General features: G+C 42.5%; 1 protein-coding gene across 1 annotated transcript in view; it reads right to left on the bottom strand.

Moving 5' to 3' along the window:
- LOC126100239 (protein still life, isoforms C/SIF type 2) overlaps window positions 1-23,226 on the bottom strand; it is a 939,475-nt gene that overhangs the window by 246,370 nt on the left and 669,879 nt on the right. Inside the window, exon 3 of the mRNA XM_049910820.1 lies at window positions 10,105-10,372. Coding sequence (XP_049766777.1) covers window positions 10,105-10,372 — 268 coding nt within the window. The remainder of the gene's footprint in view (window positions 1-10,104; window positions 10,373-23,226) is intronic.

Below are 23,226 nucleotides of genomic sequence, written 5' to 3' on the forward strand. Positions count from 1 at the left end.
AAAATCTTTTCTATTTCCAAGTTTGTGAATACTTTCTGAAGAGCTCAAATTTGTATGTGTAGAGATAGTAAAGGGCATTTCTGGTTGTTTAGTAAAAAGAAAATATAAAAAAAAACACTAATGACGCTGTAACTTCAGCGAAAACTCTGGGTAAAGGGAGTGAAAATTATTTTTGCTCAAGGGAAATAAAAAAAAAATCGCATTTGCAGTTGACAGAGAGAAGAAACGGCGAGCATAGTACGAAAACGTTCACAAGTGGATACAAAAGAGAATAGTTATTCATTTCCCTTTCGAAATTTCTGTTGCAACCCGACAAAGTATAATATTCACCAAAAAATACCACGTGCTCAGAATAGATTTTCATTCTGCAGCGTACGTGTTCAGATTTGAGTTCCAGTCCAGCACACAGTTTTAGTATGTCAAGAAGTTTCAAAGAGCAATTTACTTGAACATTATTCAGCTGTTGTTCGTCATCTGATTGGTACATCATTGGAGTCATCTGAATAACAGGAACTGTATATGTTCTATATTCGACTGCATTGTGATTAGTATAAGTTCTTTTGGGTGAGTATTTTTTCTTTTGCTGATTACTTCTTTCATTTCTAGAAATTATTTGTGTACGCGAAACGAGAGCTAAGCTGCAAAGTGATTCGGAAATTCTTTGTTCTATATTTCGATCTCAGGTGGCACAAATGTCATCATTACAGGTTTCGCCTATTGCCAGTTATCATCAGATTTACTGTTTAAAAAGAAAGAAAAAGGAGGACAGTAAAATATAAGAAAACGAAATTAAAAATAAGATTAACCATACGGCCTTGAATAAGTTAAGAATGATAGCTGATAGCTAATGGAGACTTGGCGTCATATCAAAACACTCCTTAAAATAGCACATTACCTGTACTTTTTACGGGTATAACAGAGTAACAATATTACTGGCAATTTTTTATTTATTATCGTTATTTTATCTTAAGTATCGTTGGTCTTAAGTAGTCATCTGTCTAATTTTTTATTCTTCTACGTGTATTTAGTTCATTAGCTACTTAGGAAGCTATAAAATACTTTTAATTAAGTACTGACCGTCAGCTGTTGAGGTGATATCCAAATATGACACTAGATGATGGTTCAAAATAACTTGCAATTATGTAATACATAATACAAATTGCCATGCACTGCACACGAAGACTAATAACAACTAAGGAACTAAAGTCGTAAATGTTGTTTTGCTATTATACGATCCCTTGAAATTTAATGATAAAAAATGTGCTGATTTCCAAAATAAAACTAAACTGAAGGAGAACTTTTACACGAAAACTACACACTAAATACTTCTTCACGTCGCTAAGTATCACGCATCCACTAGTTACGAAAGCTTCACTACAGGGAAACGATCCATCATCAGAAACTAACTTCATATAGTCCATTTATCGTCTTGTAATACCTCCATAAGTTCTTTAAATGTCGTCATTTTCTGCTTTTAGTAACTGTCATCACAACGTTAATGAAATTTGAGATTATGACCCATTAGCAAGTGTAATATTCTATGTCATACGAGTATTACGGCGTAGAAACATGTTAAGAATAAGAACTTTTTTATATGAATATGTGCAGTTAGTGACAAAATACAACCATTGATTCATGACCATTGAGTGCAATTGCAAGAGAGATTGAATGGAAATATCCCAAGACTAGATAGAAACCCGTTATGACTGGATAAGAAATTCTTTCTCGCTTCCCAGTACTTGTAAACTTCAAGTTAGTGGAGAGCAGGAACTGGTAGACCTGACTAACAACCGCTCTTTAAAACTCACGTAGCAAGAATCAGATTTACGCAATTTTTGGATTTCTGTTCAACAAGATTACCCTCGCCTAAGTGAAAGAGCACTCATCTTTTGTTGTAGTTTTCTACAATATATTCGCGTTAAAAATGCATTTTCTATTATGACTGAAATAAAACCAGATAAACGTGGAAGTTTGCGAAAGTTATATCAGGAAATGCGTTTGAATTTGTCCTACATCCAAGCTAATATAAGACAGATTTGTAAAGCTCGCCAATCCGTGTGTCTCATTGAACTTATTATAGTATTGAAAAGTTTTGTATCTGTGAAAAGGTATATAATGTATATTTATACTGTAATTAGAAAAACAAAAATTGATATTTCTTTAAAATGTTATATGTTATAATGAAAACTCTTTTATTAATGTTAGTGGAAGGATGCTTCGTGAAACTGTGTAAATTACAAAGGTGTCACCATGATGCTATGTTTGGAGAGTTTTGCTCTAAATACATTTTCTATTTCCCCTGCACCGTAGTATTTACACTCAGTGACTAAAGGAAAAAATTATTCTTATTATCATTACACTGGGTGGTTCATGGTGTGGGTTCCTGTAGTCATGTCCTAGTTCATGAACCACGGGCAACGTATGAGTGGCCAAGTAAGTGGTCCCGACAGTCGGGATACCAGTTACTTCGGAATAAGGCTGGGCATCTCGGACATATTCTGAGTCGTGGTCACCTTTGTGCTCATACGGCAAAGACTACCAAATCCACCGGATAGTCCCTCAGCCGTTAGGGGTAAAACCCAATGGGACTCGGGGCAAGTAAGGCTAGCAACCTGCTTCCGTGGTACTTTAAATATGACGCTGGCAACAATCAGAGCAAAATGCCTCGGACCTTTGGAGGTGACGGAGTCCCACCTCTAACTGACAAACCAGGGACTCCTAAGATACGACTTGGCAAACAAATGGTAATGAGATGGGGAGCTATTAATATCAATGGGGGCTACTCTGGGAAGAAGGTAGAGCTGGCAGAGGCTGCAAGTAAGATGGGGCTGGACGTTTTAGCTGTTAGTGACATTCGGGTAAGGGGTGAGAAAGAAGAGGAAGTGGGAGAATACAAGGTCTACCTGTCAGGAGTCAAAGCAGGAATAGCACAATGGAGTGTAGGGCTTTACATCAGGAAAGAAATGGAACCCAGCGTAGTTGCAATAAGGTATATAAACGAACGACTGATGTGGATAGATTTGACAGTGTCTAGCAAGAAAATTAGGATTGTTAGGATTGTGTCAGTATATTCGCATTGTGAAGGGACAGATCAAGATAAGATGGATAGTTTTATGAGGCACTCAGTGATGTAGTTGTTAGAGTAAAGATCAAGGACAGTGTTCTGCTCATGGGTGATTTTAACGCCAGGATTGGAAATCGAACAGAAGGGTATGAAAAGGTTATGGGTAAATTTGGAGAGGATATGGAGGCCAACAGGAACGGGAAACAACTCTTGGATTTCTGTGCCAGTATGGGCTTAGTAATCACAAACTCCTTTTTTAAACATAAGAACATTCACCGGTATACTTGGGAAGGCAGGGGAACCAGATCTGTCATTGACTATATAATAACAGATCAGGAATTCAGGAAGGCTGTGAGGGACACACGTGTATTCAGGGGATTCTTTGATGAGACTGATCATTATTTAATCTGCAGTGAAATTGGGATTGTGAGGCCGAAAGGGCAGGAGGTCAGGTCCATATGTAGGAGGATAAGAGTGGAGAAACTTCAGGATAAGGAAATCAGGCACAGGTACATAACAGCGATCTCAGAAAGGTACCAGTTAGTTGAATGTAGTCAATTACAGTCATTGGAAAATGAATGGACAAGATACAGGGACACAGTACTAGAAGTGGCTAAAGAATGTCTTGGAACAGTAGTGTGTAAAAGTAGGATGAAGCAAACAGCTTGGTGGAATGATACAGTCAAGGCAGCCTGTAAAAGGAAAAAGAAGGCGTATCAAAAATGGCTACATATCAGAACCCAGGTAGACAGAGAATGTTATGTTGAAGAAAGAAACAAAGCCAAACAGATAATTGCAGCATCCATGAAGAAATCGTGGGAAGACTTTGGAAACAGGTTGGAGACTATGGGTCAAGCTGCTGGAAAACTATTCTGGAGTGTAATTATCAGTCTTCGGAAGGGAGGTAAGAAGGAAATGACAAGTATTTTGGACAGGTCAGGAAAACTGCTGGTGAATCCTGTGGATGCCTTGGGCAGATGGAGGGAATATTTTGAAGAGTTGCTCAATGTAGGTGAAAATGTGATCAGTAATGTTTCAGATTTCGAGGTAGAATGGGATAGGAATGATGATGGAAATAGGATCACATTTGAGGAAGTGGAAAAAATCGTCAACAGATTGCAGTGCAATAAAGCGGCTGGGGTGGATGAAATTAAGTCGGAACTCATCAAATACAGCGGAATGTCAGGTCTTAAATGGCTACACAGGATAATTGAAATGGCCTGGGAGTCGGGACAGGTTCCATCAGACTGGACAAAAGCAGTAATCACACCAATCTTTAAACATGGAAACAGAAAAGATTGTAACAACTACAGAGGTATCTCTTTAATCAGCATTGTGGGTAAAATCTTCTCAGGTATTGTTGAAAGGAAAGTGCGAGTATTAGTTGAGGACCAATTGGATGAAAATCAGTGTGGGTTTAGGCCTCTTAGAGGTTATCAGGACCAGATCTTTAGCTTACGGCAAATAATGGAGAAGTGTTATGAGTGGAACAGGGAATTGTATCTATGCTTTATAGATCTAGAAAAGGCATATGACCGGGTTCCTAGGAGGAAGGTATTGTCTGTTCTACAAGATTATGGAATAGGAAGCAAACTTTTGCAAGCAATTAAAGGTCTTTACATGGATAGTCAGGCAGCAGTTAGAGTTGACGGTAAATTGAGTTCATGGTTCAGAGTAGTTTCAGGGGTAAGACAAGGCTGCAACCTATCTCCACTGTTGTTCATATTATTTATGGATCATATGTTGAAAACAATAGACTGGCTGGGTGAGATTAAGATATGTGAACACAAAATAAGCAGTCTTGCATATGCGGATGACTTAGTTGTGATGGCAGATTCGATTGAAAGTTTGCAAAGTAATATTTCAGTGCTAGATCATAAATGTAAGGACTATGTTATGAAGATTAGCATCTCCAAAACGAAAGTAATGTCAGTGGGAAAGAAATATAAACGGATTGAGTGCCAAATAGGAGGAACAAAGTTAGAACAGGTGGACGGTTTCAAGTACTTAGGATGCATATTCTCACAGGATGGCAACATAGTGAAAGAACTGGAAGCGAGGTGTAGCAAAGCTAATGCAGTGAGCGCTCAGCTACGATCTACTCTCTTCTGCAAGAAGGAAGTCAGTACCAAGACTAAGTTATCTGTGCACCGTTCAATCTTTCGACCAACTTTTTTGTATGGGAGCGACAGCTGGGTGGATTCAGGCTACCTTATCAATAAGGTTGAGGTTACGGATATGAAAGTAGCTAGGATGATTACAGGTACTAGTAGATGGGAACAATGGCAGGAGGGTGTGCACAATGAGGAAATCAAAGAAAAACTGGGAATGAACTCTATAGATGTAGCAGTCAGGGCGAACAGGCTTAGATGGTGGGATCATGTTACACGCATGGGAGAAGCAAGGTTATCCAAGAGACTCATGGATTCAGCAGTAGAGGGTAGGAGGAGTCGGGGCAGACCGAGGAGAAGGTACCTGGATTCGGTTAAGAACGATTTTGAAGTAATAGGTTTAACATCAGAAGAGGCACCAAAGTTAGCACTGAATAGGGGATCATGGAGGAACTGTAAAAGGGGGGCTATGCTCCAGACTGAACGCTGAAAGGCATAATCAGTCTTAAATGATGATGATGATGATCATTACACTGATATAAAAAATCCTTCGGATACTGACTGTTCTGCAGGAATATGAACCTCAGCAAGTCCGTACTCTGAGTTACAATACTCTTAGAATACATTTCGTCGCTTCAAATGATGCTGTATTACTTTATCATAAATGAGTGATTATAAGGAGTAACTGAATGCTCGAATGAGATTCCTATTGCAGGGCTCCAGAGCAGTTTGCCACTTCAGAAAGTATTTATTAACTTAGTTGAAGACAAAGTCTATTATTTTACCTCTACGCTAGCTTTTCATGTATGTAAACAAACGATTCAAGACCTGTGCTGTCAAACGAATTGAAGCAGAATGAGAGCAGGTACACCTAGCAGCAGTGGCTCTGAACACTATAGGACTTAACTGCTGAGGTCATCAGTCCCCTAGAACTTAGAACTACTTAAACCTAACTAACCTAAGGACATCACACACATCCATGCCCGAGGCAGGATTCGAACCTGCGACCGTAGCTGTCACGCGGTTCCAAACTGCAGCGCCTAGAACCGCTCGGCCACTCCGGCCGGCCTAGCAGCAGTTGCTGAAGGTGGTAGGTGATGGTGCAGGAGGCGACTTCGGGCAAGAAGGTGACTTACTCGTAAGTTGGAATGACAACGTGCAATTAGGGTGTTTCCACATGATCGCTGACTTACGCGGGAGGTGATGGGAGCATGCACGTATAAGTAATTCGTGCCTATGAACAATCGCATCGGTTTAACACAAATTTACATATCATGTTACTCGTATCGTTGATAACAGCTGTTGTTCTATTTACCATCAGGGATGACACAGCCCTACAAGAACGTTATTTTTGACCTGTTTCTACGCCTTAATAAGGTATCGAATCTTGGTATTGACAATCGAACGTATACCGAAATTGGAATAGCATAACAAAACAGTTACAATCAAGCGGGAAATTACTTCATTTGAAGAATTTGATACAATGTATTGTGAGAAACTGTAACTCTAGTAGCATCTGTTGTGAAGTCATGGTACAACAAGTCGACACTGAGAATTTTATGCAAAAGTTGTTAAACATGTGACATTTTTACCACAACATGTGGTAAAATCCCATTATCAAGTGCTATAAAACAAGGAATCAGTCAGTTCATAGCAATACTACCCGTGCTGACACCCATATAAAAATATTAACATCGATCTGTAGTATAACATAACTTTCAGCTTCTGAACCATTAGGCACGTCAAAAGTAAAAACCCAGCAGCAAATATATATCGTAAAATGTAAAACTTCTGGTAGAACATCTCGTTGCAGTGTTATACGCTCAAGACACAGCTGTAAAGTAAATGCAGTCGTTTTCACCTACCAAAGGTAGAACTTTCTTGCAATGCACATGTTACAGTCCCCTCGACGATACTATCATGAAATCTGCAAATATTATGTGTTAGGTCATAAAATATTATAAAATCCAATACTATACCCACGTTTCAACGTGTACATCCATGTAGAACAACGAACAGAGAACGTTAAACCTAACGCCGATAATTCGAATAAGTTGGATATCATAAAACCTATGATTTTTTTAGGATTTGACATATAGTGTTCTGACGTAATCACAAGCGCCGGAACCAAGAAGAACGCAAGAGAAGAGAAGGCGGTGAGGCGACGTCAGCCAATATCCACTGACTAGGAACGCGCCACGACAGGAGAGAGCTCTGCAAGAAGTGAATATAAACGCCGCTCCTGCCAGCCTCGGCGGTACGTTAGTGGACAGGATTCGCAGAGTATTAAAACAGCCTAGCAGAGAGTGCTACGATGTCAGATTGTAGTGATCCATATCCATTGCTTGTTTGAACATTGTGTATAGCAAGGACTCGGATTTATGTTGCATGCCGCCCATCGCTTGCGACCCTGTACGCGACGAGTGGGCAGGGCTCGACATATAGGATGTTCGAAAAGTCCCAACTAGTACGACTTGTAGAGGGTAGATTGGTATGTCGGATTGGTTGAGGTCATTTAATGTCCATCCCACCTCTCTGACCTAATCTGAGCCTCATCCATGTGTCTGTGAGTGTCAGAGCAGCGTGGTTGAGTACAAGTTTGCAGGATACACCGGTGTGATCTTTCTGAATGGGGAACCTCACTGTTATGGAAGAACTGTTCTGTTGCCTTTGTCTAGATCGTTCTCCACAACGTCGAACTCTGTCGCGTAGCCTTTTCGCCACAATTACACAGCGGTTTCGAGAACGGGTATCTTCATCATCTGCTGGCGTGCTCCAGGGAGACGCAGCACACCCGAAATGGAGGAGGCCATCGAGTACATGAGCAGTTTCTTTGCCTATTAATGAGTAGAACTGTAAAATAAGAGATGTACTGAGCCACGCCTGAGCTGTAAAAGTGGTCGCATTAGCAATGTGTTTTCAAATGGTTGTAGCACGGAAACAGTACGTTCCGGACATGGGTTCCGATTAATAAGTTTTGCATCACCTCGGTTCCGAGAGTCCTGGAACCTGTACAGAAAATTGTAATAGAGATCAACATCATTTCCGCCAATTTTATTGCTCATTAAAACCACTTGTTGTACCACAGCGAGACCTTCAGAGGTGGTGGTCCAGATTGTTGTACACACCGGTACCTCTAATTCAGTCCTCTTGCATTGATACATTCCTGTATTCGTTGTGGCATACTATCTCCGAGTTCATCAAGGCATTGTTGGTCCACACTGTCCCACTCCTCACCGGAGATACGGCGTAGATCCCTCAATGTGGTTGGTGGGTCACGTCGTCCATAAACAGCTCTTTTCAATCCGTCCCAGGCGTATTCGATAGGATTCATGTCTGGAGAATGTGCTGGCCACTCTAGTCGAGCGATGTCGTTATCCTGAAAAGTGCACGATGAGGGCGCGAATTGTCGTCTGTGAAGACGAATGCCTCGCCAATATGCTGCCGTTATGGTTGCACTATTGGTCGGAGGATGGCATTCACGTATCGTACAGCCGTTACGGTGCCTTCCATGACCACCAGCGGTGTATGCCGGCCCCTCATAATGCCACCCCAAAACAGCAGGAAACCTCCACCTTGCTGCGCTCGCTGGACAATGTGTCTAAGGCGTTCAGCCTGACCAGGTTGCCTCCAAACACGTCTCCGACGATTGTCTGGTTGATGGCATATTCGAGACTCATCGGTGAAGAGAACGTGATGCCAATCCTGAGCAGTCCATTCGGCATGTTGTTGGTCCAATCTGTATCGCGCTGCATGGTGTCGTGGCTGCAAAGATGGACCTCGCCATGGACGTCGGGAGTGAAGTTGCGCATCATGCAGCCTATTGTGCACTGTTTGAGTCGTAACACGACGTCCTGTGGCTGCACGAAAAGCATTCTTCAACATGGTGGCGTTGCTGTCAGCGTTCCTCCGAGCTGTAATCCGTAGGTAGCGGTCATCCACTGCAGTAGTAGCCCTTGGGCGGCCTGAGCGAGGCATGTCCTCGACAGTTCCTGTCTGTCTGTATCTCCTCGTGTCCGAACAACATCGCTTTGGTTCTCTCCGAGACGTCTGGGCACTTCCCTTGTTGAGAGCCCTTCCTGGTACAAAGTAACAATGCGGACGGGATCGAACCGCGGTATTGACCATCTAGGCATGGTTGAACTACAGACAACACGTGTACCTCCTTCCTGGTTGAATGACTGCAACTGATCGGCTGTCGGAACTCCTCCGTGTAACAGGCGTTGCTCATGCATGGTTTTTTACGTCTTTGGGCGGGTTTAGTGACATCTCTGATCAGTCAAAGGGACTGTTTCTGTGATACAATATCCACAGTCAATGCATATCTTCAGGAGTTCTGGGAACCGGGGTGATGCAAAACTTCCTTTGATGTGTGTATAATCTACTCAGTCCCCTCTACAAGTCTAAAAGTTTTTAACTGGAATTTCCGAACACCCTGTGTAACTTTCGTAAACTTTATAACAGACAGTTGGATCGATGGGGGTGGGGGGTGACATATGCGTTGCGGGGAAAGTACTGTATTTGTACGTGAAAGCGGCGGCCTTTAGTTTACAACTGTGCCTCCGGAGTTTTATGTTTGACGATGCATGTTCCGTGCCGAGTTGTCACTTTTGGCAGTGCCTAATGAGATAGAAACTTTAAGGTATGTTATAATACAGGACGATATTAATAATGTTATATGGGCGTCTGTACATGTAGTATTGTGACATACTGAGATGTTTCCTTGTTTTATAACACCTGACAATGGGACTTTACCACATGTTGTGTTAATCGTATCACAAGTTTCACAACTTGTGTGTAACATTCTCACTACCGATCTCCTATTAACACCAATGCTTCGATGCCTCCTGCGCGACCTCGTGTGGCAGGTTAAACGAAAGGTTCCTGAACTGGCGGCTAGGTCCGCCTCCGGCAGAGGGGGAGACCCACCTGGAAGAGGTAGGCGTCGCCGAAGGCGGTGCTGAGGCAGAAGACGTGGTCGCGCTTGGGGTGCTCCGGGATGGGCTGCATGATGGCGCCGTCGACGATGATGAGGTGCTTGGGCGCCGCCTCGACGCTGCGGCCCTCCCGCGAGTCGCACGGGTAGAAGAGCAGCGTGGTGCCCTTCAGGCACACCCAGTAGCCCTTCCAGCCGCGCTTGCGCGCCAGCTCGATCTGGTGCTTCTTCCGCAGCAGCCACTTCTTCACGCTCAGGAACCTGCACCGCACACACACACACAAGTACTTGAGTGCACGAATTCGCTGACCCTCAATTCTCAACAAACTACTTCTTATGAAAATACACCATGTACACAAGAATCTTGAGAAAAATACACCCTCTCTATATATTCTGCTTAGTCACGTTATTAGGAAGATCTCTGTCACGCATAGTTCTCGAAGAATGCCGTATTGATTGTATCGAATTAGCAGGTGTGCGACCGCCGTGATGAGCTTGTAATACTGGGGAGGTGCATCAGTTCGGAGCGTCTTTCCATAACTTTAACAAACACGGAGCAGTGCAGCGGCTGTTAATTTTATCGACTGGACGTCTGAATTTTAAACAATTTTAATAAACATTTTTGGAACAGCGATCAAAAATTTTTAAAAATTTTCTTTCAAAAATTCAGTCTTGATCGCACCACGTATGCTTCAAGAACATAGGTGACCGGTTTCGGTTATATCACATGACTATCGTCAGACCCATGGCAACTGGTTGACATCACAGCAACTGAGAAGAGTGCTCCACCCATCACCTTCGAAGGTTGCCATGGGTCTGACGATAGTCATGTGACATAACCGAAACCGGCCACCTATGTTCTTGAAGCATACGTGGTATTATCAAGACTGAATTTTTGAAAGAAAAATATCTGAATTTTAACTCTGCGGGCTCGCGAGCAAGCAGTATCACCATTATGTGTAAGCCTACATACCCCAGGAGGAGCAATATTCGAAGAGCGAGCTAAATTCGACAGAGGACGCCCAAGCAGCGGTAACTTACAACGAAGAGCCAAAAAACTAATAAATCTGCCTAATATAGTGTAGGGCCCTCGAGAGCACGCAGAAGTGCCGCAACACGACGAAGCATGGACTCGACTAATGTCTGAAGGGAATGAATCTTGCAGAGCTCTTCATAAGCCCGTGAGCGTACGACGGGGTGGAAATCTCTTCTGAACAGCACGTTGCAAGGCATCACAGATATACTCAGTAATGTTCATGTCTGAGGAGGTTGGTGGCCAGCGGAAGAGCTTTTCTGGAGCCACTCTGTAGAAATTCTGGACGTGTGGAATCTCTGTCTGACCATGATGTAATCTAACTGAAACTTTCCAGTATCACCCGGCCGTTTGCAAGTATACCTTCTCCTCTTGTGGTTCTTGAACAGAGTATTCGCTATTACTAGCTGAAACTTGTTACAGAACTCACTTAATTTTCCACTATATGTCATTATAACGTGGTCATAATGTATAAAAGTCATCTAGCCCAGTTGCAGGCAGTCTATCTAACGACTTCGCGCGCGGGGGGGGGGGGGGGGGGGGGCAGGCATAATTATTAACCGAACAATTTAAAAACATGTCCTAATCTACTCGTTAAAAAGTATAATCGTGTGTTAAAGCTTTAACACTATAATGGAAGTATCACAGTTAAGGGTTTCACGACCGGATGTCTTAGTTACTGATGAGTCTTCCGGGCTGTAGGGCCGTGGTCGAAGAAAGTTTTCGGTTCCTCACGTTTCGTCCAGAGCTGTGCCGGAAGAAACGGCAGGAACCGAAAACTTTCTTCGACCACGGCCATACGACGGGAAAGACTCATCAGCAACAAGTATTACACTTAGAAACTGAGTGTACGAGGTCTGTTCAAAAAATTCCGGAACATTTGTAATTTCGCGCCAATGGCGTGTTGGAGCGAAATGTGGTTGGCATTGCCGCACACACCTTTGTTTAATGTTTAACTGCCGGAATTTTCATTGTTGTATGTCTGTTAGTTATTGTTTAGAGTTGTATTGGGTAGAACGTTGTGTCGCACAGTACGCGAATTTCGAGACAGCAGAGTTAGAACAGCAAAGTATCTGCAATAAATTTTACAGAGACACACAAAATGATGCAGGAAGCCTACGGCAATGAGTGCTCAAGGCGTACTCGGTGTTACGACTGGTTCATGCGAGGAACGTCAACGAAATTGTGCTTGCTAATAGAAGAATGACTGCCCGAGAGATCTGTAGGAGAAAGAAACGTTTCATTTGGATCATGTCATGAAATCCTGACACGGAATGCCTCGAGTTGCCGCCAAGTTCGTCCCACGGCTCGTGACTCAAGACCTTCGCCTCACAATTTGTGAAGAACTTTTGGATAACACAAATGAAAACGAGATGTTTAAAAGAAAATTATAACTGATGATCAGATGTGGATCTACGGTTACGGTGCTGAGACGTTGAAAGGGCGAAGATTTGCAACGACAAACGAGATAAAAGAAAATTCGCAGACGGAGCTTCGCGCAATCCAGCAAACGCGCACTAAGACTGCTTCCGGAAGTGGAAACGTCGTTGGGAGTGGTGTACCAGTTGTTTAAGAAAGTATTGCGAAGGAGACCATGCACAATAAGTAAAAGGTAACCGTAGAAAAATTTTGTCGACGATGTTCCGGAATATCCGTATACCACTGTATATAGCTGAAAAATTGTATCTTTGTACGACAAAGAGTTCAGGAAATATGACGTCATTACATCTACATCTACATGGATACTCTGTAAATCACATTCAGGTGCCTGGCAGAGGTTTCATCGAACCACCCTCACAATTATCTATTATTCCAATCTCGTATAGCGCGCGGAAAGAACGAACACCTATATCTTTCCGTGCGAGCTCTGATTTCCCTTATTTTATCGTGGTGATCGTTGCTCCCTATGTAGGACGGTGTCAACAAAATATTTTCGCATTCGGAGGAGAACGTTGGTGATTGGAATTTCGTGAGAAGATTCCGTCGCAACGAAAAACGCCTTCCTTTTTTATGATTTCCAGCCCATATCCTGTATCATTTCTGTGACACTCTCTCACATATTTCGCGATAATACAAAGCATTCTGCCTTTCTTTGAACTTTTTCGATGTACTCCGTCAGTCCTATGTGGTAAGGATCCCACACCGCGCAGCAGTATTCTAAAAGAGGACGGACAAGCGTAGTGTAGGCAGTCTCCTTAGTAGGTCTGTTACATTTTCTGTACTGCCAGTAAAACGCAGTCTTTGGTTAGCCTTCCCCACAACATTTTCTATGTGTTCCTTCCAATTTAAGTTGTTCGTAATTGTAATTCCTAGGTATTTACTTGAATTTACTGCTTTTAGATTTAACTGATTTATCGTGTAACCGAAATTTAACGAGTTCCTTTTAGCACTCATGTGGATGACCTCACACTTTTTGTTATTTAGGGTCAACTGCCACTTTTCGCACCATTCCGATATATCTTCTAAATCGTTTTGCAGTTTGTTTTGATCTTCGGATGACTTTATTAGTCGATGTACGACAGCGTCATCTGCAAACAACCGAAGACGGCTGCTCAGATTGTCTCCCAAATCGTTTATATAGATAAGGAACAGAAAAGGGCCTATAACACTACCTTGGGGAACGCCAGAAACCACTTCTGTTTTACTCAATCACTTTCAGTCAATTACTTCGAACTGTGACCTCTCTGACAAGAAATCACGAATACAGTCACATAACTGAGACGATATTCCATAAGCACGCAATTTCACTACGAGCCGCTTGTCTGGTACAGTGTCAAAAGCCTTCCGGAAATCCAGGAATACGGAATCGATCTGAAATCCCTTGTCAATAGCACTCAGCACTTCATGTGAATAAATAACTAGTTGTGTTTCACAGGAACGATGTTTTCTAAATCCATACTGACCGTGTGTCAATAGACCGTTTCCTTCGAGGTAATTCATAATGTTCGAACACAATATATGTTCTAAAATCCTGCTGCATATCGACGTTAACGATATGGGCCTGTAATTTAGTGGACTACGCCTACTACCTTTCTTGAATATTGGTGTGACCTGTGCGACTTTCCAGTCTTTGGGTACGGATCTTTCGTCGAGCGAACGGTTGTATATGATTGTTAAGTATGGAACTAATGCATCAGCATACTCCGAAAAGAGCCTAACTCGTGTACAGTCTGGACCAGAAGACTTGCTTTTATTAAGTGATTCGAGTTGCGTCACTACTCCGAGGATATTTACTTCTACATTATTCATGTTGGCAGCTGTTCTTGATTCAAGTTCTGAAATATTTACTTCTTCTGTGAAGGCATTTCGGAAGGCTGTGTTAAGTAACTCTGTTTTGGCAGCACTGTCTTCGATAGTATCTCCATTGCTATCGCGCAGAGAAGGCATTGATTGTTTCTTGCCGCTAACATATTTCACATACGACCAGAATCTCTTTGGATTTTCTGCTAGGTTTCGAGACAAAGTTTCGTTGTAGAAACTGTTATAGGCGTCTCGCATTTAACTCCGCTCTAAATTTCGAGCTTCTGTAAAAGATCGCGAATCTTGGGGATTTTGCGTCTGTTTAAATTTGACATGTGTGTTTTGTTGTTTCTGCAACAGTGCTCTAACCCGTTTTGTGTACCAAGGAGGATCAGCTCCGTCGTTTGTTAATTTATTTGGTATATATCTCTCAACTGCTGCCGATACTATTTCTTTGAATTTAAGCCGCATCTGGTCTACACTTATGTTATTAATTTAGAATGAGTGGAAATTGTCTCTCTGGAAAGCGTCAAGTGAATTTTTATCTGCTTTTTAGAATAGGTAAATTTTTTGGTTATTTGTCGAGGATTTGGGGATTGCAATATTCAACACTGAGATGCGTGGAATACTGCACTGTTTCTCAACCATAAAGATGTTACATGCTTAATGTCAAGTATTTAACATGTATGTTCATTTGTTACTTTGTTTAAAGAATGGAGGATGGGGGTTATTTGATAATTAGAACTCATCGGCCGCTATATTGCTTACGTGAGTTGAAAGTGGAGGCAATGCAGGGATGAATATGCATCCCGGCGCAGAATAGGAAGCCGGCGGAACTGACTGTCAGTTGTGAAATTTAGCCGCGGTGGAAAAAAAAAACAGTTGTTGTGCAACAGCACCGCGTAATTGCGTGCAAGTGAGTTTTCAGGGCGGCGATCAAGCGCGCGCCTCTGACTGTAACAATAAATCCGTGTCGGCCGGCGTGTGGTCAACCGCGCAACGCAACTTCGGTTGGTTTGCGGTGGCGCCACTCACACGGCGTGCAAACAACGGGTTTTAAACTCCCGCTTCCGGGTCCGGCTGCGGTCGGCAGTCACCGCTACGCCGCCGCTCTGGTATCGGCTTCAACAGGCGCGACTCGAATTTTTCGCTGTCCGTCGTGAATAACGCGAGAAGCCTCATAAAGTCTGTAATACTGACACGCGAATATTAATTGCGTCATGCTGTGTGTACGGTGCGGTGAAATTGGTGGCTTCGTCAGTACAATAGCTGTGACACAATGGTATTTCGAATAAATGTGACACATGATGGCTAAAATTCTTCTGGGTATTGTATCGCGTCATTGTGTAAACTACTTTAATCGTGAAGTATAAAACGACGCCTAAAATATGACGTGACTTATGAACCAAATCAGGGTTCATGTAATTTTAAGCGTGTCTTGTACACTTGGTTCACTGCAGCTTTTGAATGTGTAATATTAATAATCATGTTTCTTAAATAAGCTGCTTTTTGATGCTACTTTATGTCATCGGATTACGTTTGGGAGTTTGTTCGTCATCGGCGGTGCCTTATATGTTCTCCTTTTTAGCGTATGCCAAAAATGATGTTTCGTAATCATCGTATATTAATATGATTATATGCTTTCTTTATGCATATATATACTGTCAGTATAAGAACATTTTTACGAGGATATTTACTTGTCAGTGGAAATTTCTCGTAAGAAATTTTATGTAGATTGCATATATTTGTATATATGTATGCATATATAAATGAAGGAGGTGAAGATTAGAAACATGCTAAAACAGAAATCACTATGAACGTTCAAAGTGTCATTATTCACAAACTGCATTTTCAGTGCTATTGTGTTCTCGGTAGTGTGTTGCATGCCCCTAAACTTTTTCCATGCGTCAAATCATGGAGAATATTTTTCAAAGGTTCGTTACTAGATGGCGCACTGTCTTCGCGCCAAGCAGTGCTTCGTTATTGAGCATACAACAGAGCACCGAGAACACAAAAGCGCTGAAAACGCAAGTGGCATATTGACGTCTCCACAATTTAGCCTGTGATGTTTTGAGGAGACAACAGAAAAGTTTTTGGCGAGTGGACACATCTCTTTGATCTGCAACAGAGATTTTACAAATTCAGAGAAACGAAGAAACATAAGCACGGCATTTGTAACGCAAGCTTCACACAAGCCTTACTTATTCTATGTAATTCCAGTTCATTCAACTGACGTCTGATGTTACATATGCTGTTGCAACATTGTTGTCAATGCAGGTTTGTAATATCTCTAAATACAGTATGATCAAAGTGTCTCACACTGCCCCATCAGAACAGCTGTATAAAAATTCTTACTGTGAAACAAAAGAATGAATAAATTTCAATGTATCCAAAAGAGGAAAGACCATGGCATTTGCAGATCATGCCGTATTTTATCTGAAAGACTAGCCATGCATATCAGTCACAAAACAGAAATACCTGTTCAAGGTGTTGCCATTTCTTACCCGACACCACAAGGAATTTTATAGTAAACTTTGCACTATCTGAACCCTAGAATGGAACTGTGTAAGAAACAGAAATTTTTTCTTGAGTTTAATTATGTTGCTCTTTTCTAAAAAAATGAAAAAATGTGAAATCGTTTTCGTTGACTTCTATTCTTCTAGTTAAAAACAGGTGCATTTCTGAACTTGAGGTATCACAAATAGTGCCTCTGTATTAATGACATTTGAAATATAAATAACAGTCTTAACAAATTATTTATTTTCTTATTTGTCACATTATTTTTGGTAGCATAATTCTGTGGTCTCAGAATACGTTATCAATTTTCTGGATAAAAACAGGTTATGTAGAAAAAGAGATACATCGTTTTATGATTCTCCTAACAAATGTGAGCTTTGGTACTTCGAACTTTTCTATTTCAACTCTTCTTATGATTATTACGAAACATGCTCTTTGGAATCCGCTAAAAGCAGTACATATAAGGTACCGCCGACGATGCACGATAGCTCGAAACTAGTCCTGTAAAATAAAGTACCACTAAAAAGCAGCTTACGTCAAATACAGAATTATTGACGTGACATATTTGCAATTTTAATCTGTCCTGATGACCAGTTATATGGATAATTCACTGTACCTAAATGACTGTCGGAATTCCTCAAAAACTGCGGATTCTGTTCGCATGCAAATCATATTCGTTGTATGTTGATGGAGACTGACTGAAAGGGGTGGAAGGTTTAGAAACACACTAAAACAAAAATCACCGTAAAGAGGCAAAATAAAATTAAAGTAGAATTTTATTATGATGTACATCAAACGATTCAGTTTGTTCGGAGAATTACGAAACTGAATTCGATTTTATGTAGGTAGCGTATTGCGACAGTTATCGATGTACCTTTATCAATGTTTTAATTAATTAATGGTTATTAAAACATTGTGTGGTATTCCAGTGCCCTTCCAATGGCCCCATTCACTGAATTATCGTTGTTGGTAGACACCGTCTATCGGGATACTTTCATGCGTGCAACTCGATTGTTCTCTCTCTTCCTTATACGATGTGACGTATTTCCTTATTTGGGTATGAAATCACAAACCTCTACAAAAGACAACAATCGGTTACATGTTCATGAATGCTAAGTTCTAAAAATTATAGTCAGTGCGGAACCTCTAATCAAATTTTGAAAAGTGAAACGGTATTGAATTTGTTTCTTTTAGAACTACATTATTAGCAGCAGAAATTACGACAATTCAACTGAAAAAGCGAAGTTGATACCGATACCTCTATAATCAATATAGCTGTGAGAGGCGATTGTATGTCGTTTAGTGAGTACTTTCTCGCGATTCATTAGGTGAGAATAGAATTTCGATATCTTACAGGGATTCGGAAATATTGGTTTAACTAAACCGCTATATAAAGGGCTTATACATTCTGAGAGAAATTAAGAATAGGAATTATAACGAGAAATCTGTTCCAAGATTGTAGACTGGGAGATCTGTACCAGTAGTGTAGGCCGGAAAACGATGTCAGTAACATGAGGCAATTCTTGGCGCTGAGCAGACCCGCGTCCGAGTGCGTCGTACGCTAATGACGGTGCACCAATACACACAAATAAACAGCGAACACGGCTATAGTTGAAGTGGGCCTATCAAGCGGAAATGATCGGTACAAATTATCTTTAAATTGCGCAATTTGGCCTTTCGTTTCAGCGTAATGCGCCGTTTTCGAACGCGTTGCGAGGCGATATTGGACGATTAGGGAGCGGCTACGCATATCGCGCAACAATGACAGCGATACGTCATCAGCAACTGGCGCCGCTGGCCGGACTTCATTACAATGCAAATGCTCGGGGCCGGCTAGACTCGTCGGGCCAGAGCCAGATAGCGCGGACATTCGTTAGCATAAACGAGCGACGGGACTCGCCAAATGCAGGGCTGCGACCATTAGTTTTAGAGTCGAAAGAACGCGAAGAAGCGAAGGAGGCTACTTTTAAGTGGTGGGCCAGTCGATGGATGGGGAAACTTTCATGCAAAGCTACCAGGCTTCTAGCCCAGAAACGTACCGGCTAGGTGATGCATAGGGGCATCTCCAAAGCGAGTTCTCTTATCGGGGCCGCAGGAAGCGGATTATACGCAATACTATTGGTGCACGCGCTCGTTATGGTGATTGCGGCAACACGAAAAATCGCGTCCCAGTCGCGAAATGGTAGAGTTCAGATTACGTTATTTATTGCCTCCATATACGGCACCTTATCTCGCTAAAAAGACTGCAGAAAATCGGATTTAACTTCCTGGCTCTAATCTACGGATAGGTTCAAAGTATTATTGAACACTATATGTCATAGTCGCTATCGTGCGAGATATTTCCTTAACGAATTTGGCCACAGTAACGGATATCGGGAAGTTTGCGCCGTGGTAATGTCCAGAGGGAACGGTGTGGACATGTGATGGTTATTAAACGCATTAGTCTGTCCTATTTCAGAAGTTATTTATTTATTTATTATTGCAGGGTCGTGGATCCTTAGCCTTCGCACAGAACTTGGAGAGAGTATAGCTGAAGCGTCGTGGTTACCACATTAGTCAATCATCCAGGATAATACAAAACACCTAATGCATTCCTTAATTGTTCTCACAGTTTAAGAGTACGAAAAGTACTTCAAGGATTACTGAGAACAATTCTGGGGCTATTTAAACTCCTCGCTTGATTTCATTTTTAGTTCAGTTTCTTACCGTCTTGATGCACCTACAGTGCCGAAAAAAATGCAACACCTTCAAGGACAAGGCCGTTTAATTGACAAGTGATGTGACAAGTAATTCATTATTGTAGGAACACAGGGTGTTTCAGCAGGAATAGTAAATATGTTAGGATGAAGTTCACAGTTGATATTCAAAAATTCCGCTGCCAACTTCTATGCACTTTTGATTTCTCTTGATAGCACCACGTGTACCTCTTCTGAGGTAACTTTGCGTTCTTTTATGAGGTCTGCGCTGCTCATAATCCGAGCCATCAAATCGGCTCCTGTGACTACTTTTTCTTTGTAGACTTCGCCTTTCAACCATCCCCACAGGCAAAATCCAAAGGGGTAATGTCCGGAGACCTTGGTGGCCAAGAAATGTGCACACATATACCGATCTATATTCGGGGAAGTGTTAGATGACGTGTCACCTGACGACTAAAATGTGCAAGAGCCCCTTCATGCTGGATGAAGACGCGCATTCTTGTAGCCAAAGAAATCTCTTCCAATAATGCTGGAAGCCCATTTTCAAGAAAGTGTAGATAACAGGGTCCTGTAAGACGATGGTGAAACGCAACAGTCCCAGTCAACTGATTGCCTGTCAAACTACACCACACGTTTAAAGAGAAGCGTTCTTGAAAATGAGTCACCACAATGGCACGTGGATTTTCTTCAGACCACTGATGTGAATTACTAGTGTTATTGATGCCGTCACGAGTGATACTGACTTCATCAGTGAAGAGTAAAAATGATGGCGACTTTCAAGTCTCCTATGAGAAAATTCCAATTGTATATCGTCATCTCCTGCTCGAAAATGCTGAATGAGCTGTAAATGATACAGATAGAACTGGTGCACACGTAATGTCCGCCATAGTCTTGTATGTGGAACACCGATACGAGCGGAAATTCTAAGTGTTGTTGTTGAAGGACTACGTTCTACCGACTGAATAACGTTTTCTATCTCATCCACAGCCTGTTGTTCACTTACACGTTCAGATGGAATATGACTGCTGTGTCACTCAGTGTATTCAACACACGAGTAAACACTCTTATATCTGGTAGTCTGCGGTTAGTAAATTGCATGCTGTATTCACTACAAGCAGCAGCAGCGTTTTCATTACAAAACGCATACACAATTACCATATCAGCATACTCAGTACACGTGCGGCATGCTTACACGTTAGAGTTCAGTAGACTTGGCCAACAAATCACAATGAAAACTAAAGCACAACTTACAAAGTGAACATCAATACTCTACTGCTGACATTCGATAAATACGGCCATAGCAACTGGTGTACCAGAAAAGGAAACGAAAATTCATTGAACTGTATCCGTGTATTCAATAAAAATTGGACACGTGTTATATAGCATTTTTATTGCAATTCGTCTACACTACCACCTCCTAAAATATTTGCCATTCCTCCGGAATCACCCAGTATGTGGAATCCTGCCAACTCGTCTCTTATAGGATGCCTACGAAGCTGTTTTTTCGGATAACTAGAAAACATACAAGCAAATCATACTAAAGGAGTTTATTGCAGTAAGTGAATTGACAATACTTAACTTTTGTTTGTACATGATGGGTCGCAAGCAATTGGCGACATTCAAATAATCAATGTCCTTTGATATATACAATTTCCATGGAAGCTAATTACACAAGTTCATATCAGTCACTGCTATGGTTAATACCACGGCGGCTCTTTTAGTGAGCGTCTTCTACTGTGCGGCCGCGGCTAGGCGGCGTGTTGCTTTTATTCTCTTCGTGCAGATGTCGCTCCTGTCGTGGTGACGTCCTAGTCAGTGTTCTATTGGCTGACGTCGTCTCACAGCCATCTCTGCTGTATCGTTCTTGATCTTCGAGCCGGCGCTTGTCGTTAGGCCGGAACACAGTATACGATAGCAAATTAAGACCGAATGAAACATTTATATCACGGTAAAGGGCGCCAAAACAGCAGCGTCAATGTACAGTCTGTCCCCCTCTGGCGGCAACGCAGGCGCATATTTTCCCTTGCAAACGATCATAATGGTGCCGAATGGCATCCTGCGATAGACTACATGAAGCACCTCGCACTTTTTATTGCATTTCGGCGATCTTGCAGGCTATGTCCCACACGTGTTGAACTGGCGAGAGATCTGGTGATCTTGTTGCCCAGAGTAATTATTGTACTCCATGTAGAGCATGCAGCCGTACGTAGACGTGCATTGTCCTGCTGAATATCCACATCACCTTTCTCTCGAAAAAATGGCTGTATCACGGGGACAGCGACTCGTATAATGTAACGGACACTTGTCGCTGAACCCTGCAGATACGCCAAATTTGACTGCTAGTTGTAACTGATGCCCCCCCCCCACACACACACACACACTATGAAAGCTGTATTGGGACCTGAATGTCGTGGGCGAATGCGCCCTGTTATAGGTCACTCGCCAGTTGTGCACCGTACATCCGTTATTTACAAACATACAGAATCTTTTCCATTATGAAGTCGGCTCTTTCACGACACCAGAATGGCCGTGCTTGGCAGCGTCATGTCGTCAGCGGTAGTCTGTAAGAGTATCAGATGGTCTTAGTCCTGCTGCAAGCACACGGTTCCCAGTCGTATCTGCTGAGACATCGGGTGCAACATGTGCCCTGAATTCTTCCCTGGATGATGCTCGGTAGACCTCTGCAGCTCTCACAGTGCGTCAGTCTTGATGTGCAATTGTACTATGCAAACGTCCAGAACCTGGTCTGCTGATGGGGAAATGTACCACAGACCACTGCTGAAAGCAGCGACACAGCATCGTTGCGTTGCGCCCAACCAGTGCAGCAACTTGTTGACACCTCCATCCAGCTTCCCACAGGCCCATGGAGCGACGCTGTTCAAACGGCTGAACTTGTTCCACAAGATGATGATGATGATTATATTTGGTTTGGGGGACGCTCAATTGCGCGGTTATCAGCGCGCGTACAAATTCCCAACCTTAACACGGTCCAGTCTCGCCACTTTTACGAATTATGATTAAATGATTCGGAAAACACAAACATCCAGAACCCGAACGGAGAAAATCTCCGACCCGGCCGGGAATCGAGCACGTGACTCCGAGATCCAGAGGCAACAGCGTCAGCCACTAGACCACGAGGTGCGGACATGTTCCACAGGAGCACGTCCTCGTCGGTGGGGCGTGGTTGTACCCTAGAATGAATTTTGCGCACAGAGTTCATTTATAAACTCAGCACAGTTACTGCCTGCGGGCCGGCCGGAGTGGCCGAGCGGTTCTAGGCGCTACAGTCTCGAACCGCGCGACCGCTACGGCCGCAGGTTCGAATCCTGCCTCGGACATGGGTGTGTGTGATGTCCTTAGGTTAGTTGTTAGTTCTAAGTTCTGGGGGACTGATGACCTCAGAAGTTAAGTCCCATAGTGCTCATAGCCGTATGAACTGCCTGCGGAGTCAAAACAGAGCGCGTACAGACACGCCTCCAAAGCGTCATCTGATAGCCGATGACCGTGACAAATGAATATCTAACATTACACCCCTCAGTATGAACGTATTATACTTTGGTGCCACTAAACCTTCAGGATACTGCATTTTTCCGGCATTGTAATTACGTCGACAACTTGCTAGAGTTAGA

Source organism: Schistocerca cancellata, chromosome 9 (assembly GCF_023864275.1).
Source record: "Schistocerca cancellata isolate TAMUIC-IGC-003103 chromosome 9, iqSchCanc2.1, whole genome shotgun sequence".
Classification (NCBI taxonomy): Eukaryota; Metazoa; Arthropoda; class Insecta; order Orthoptera; family Acrididae; genus Schistocerca; species Schistocerca cancellata.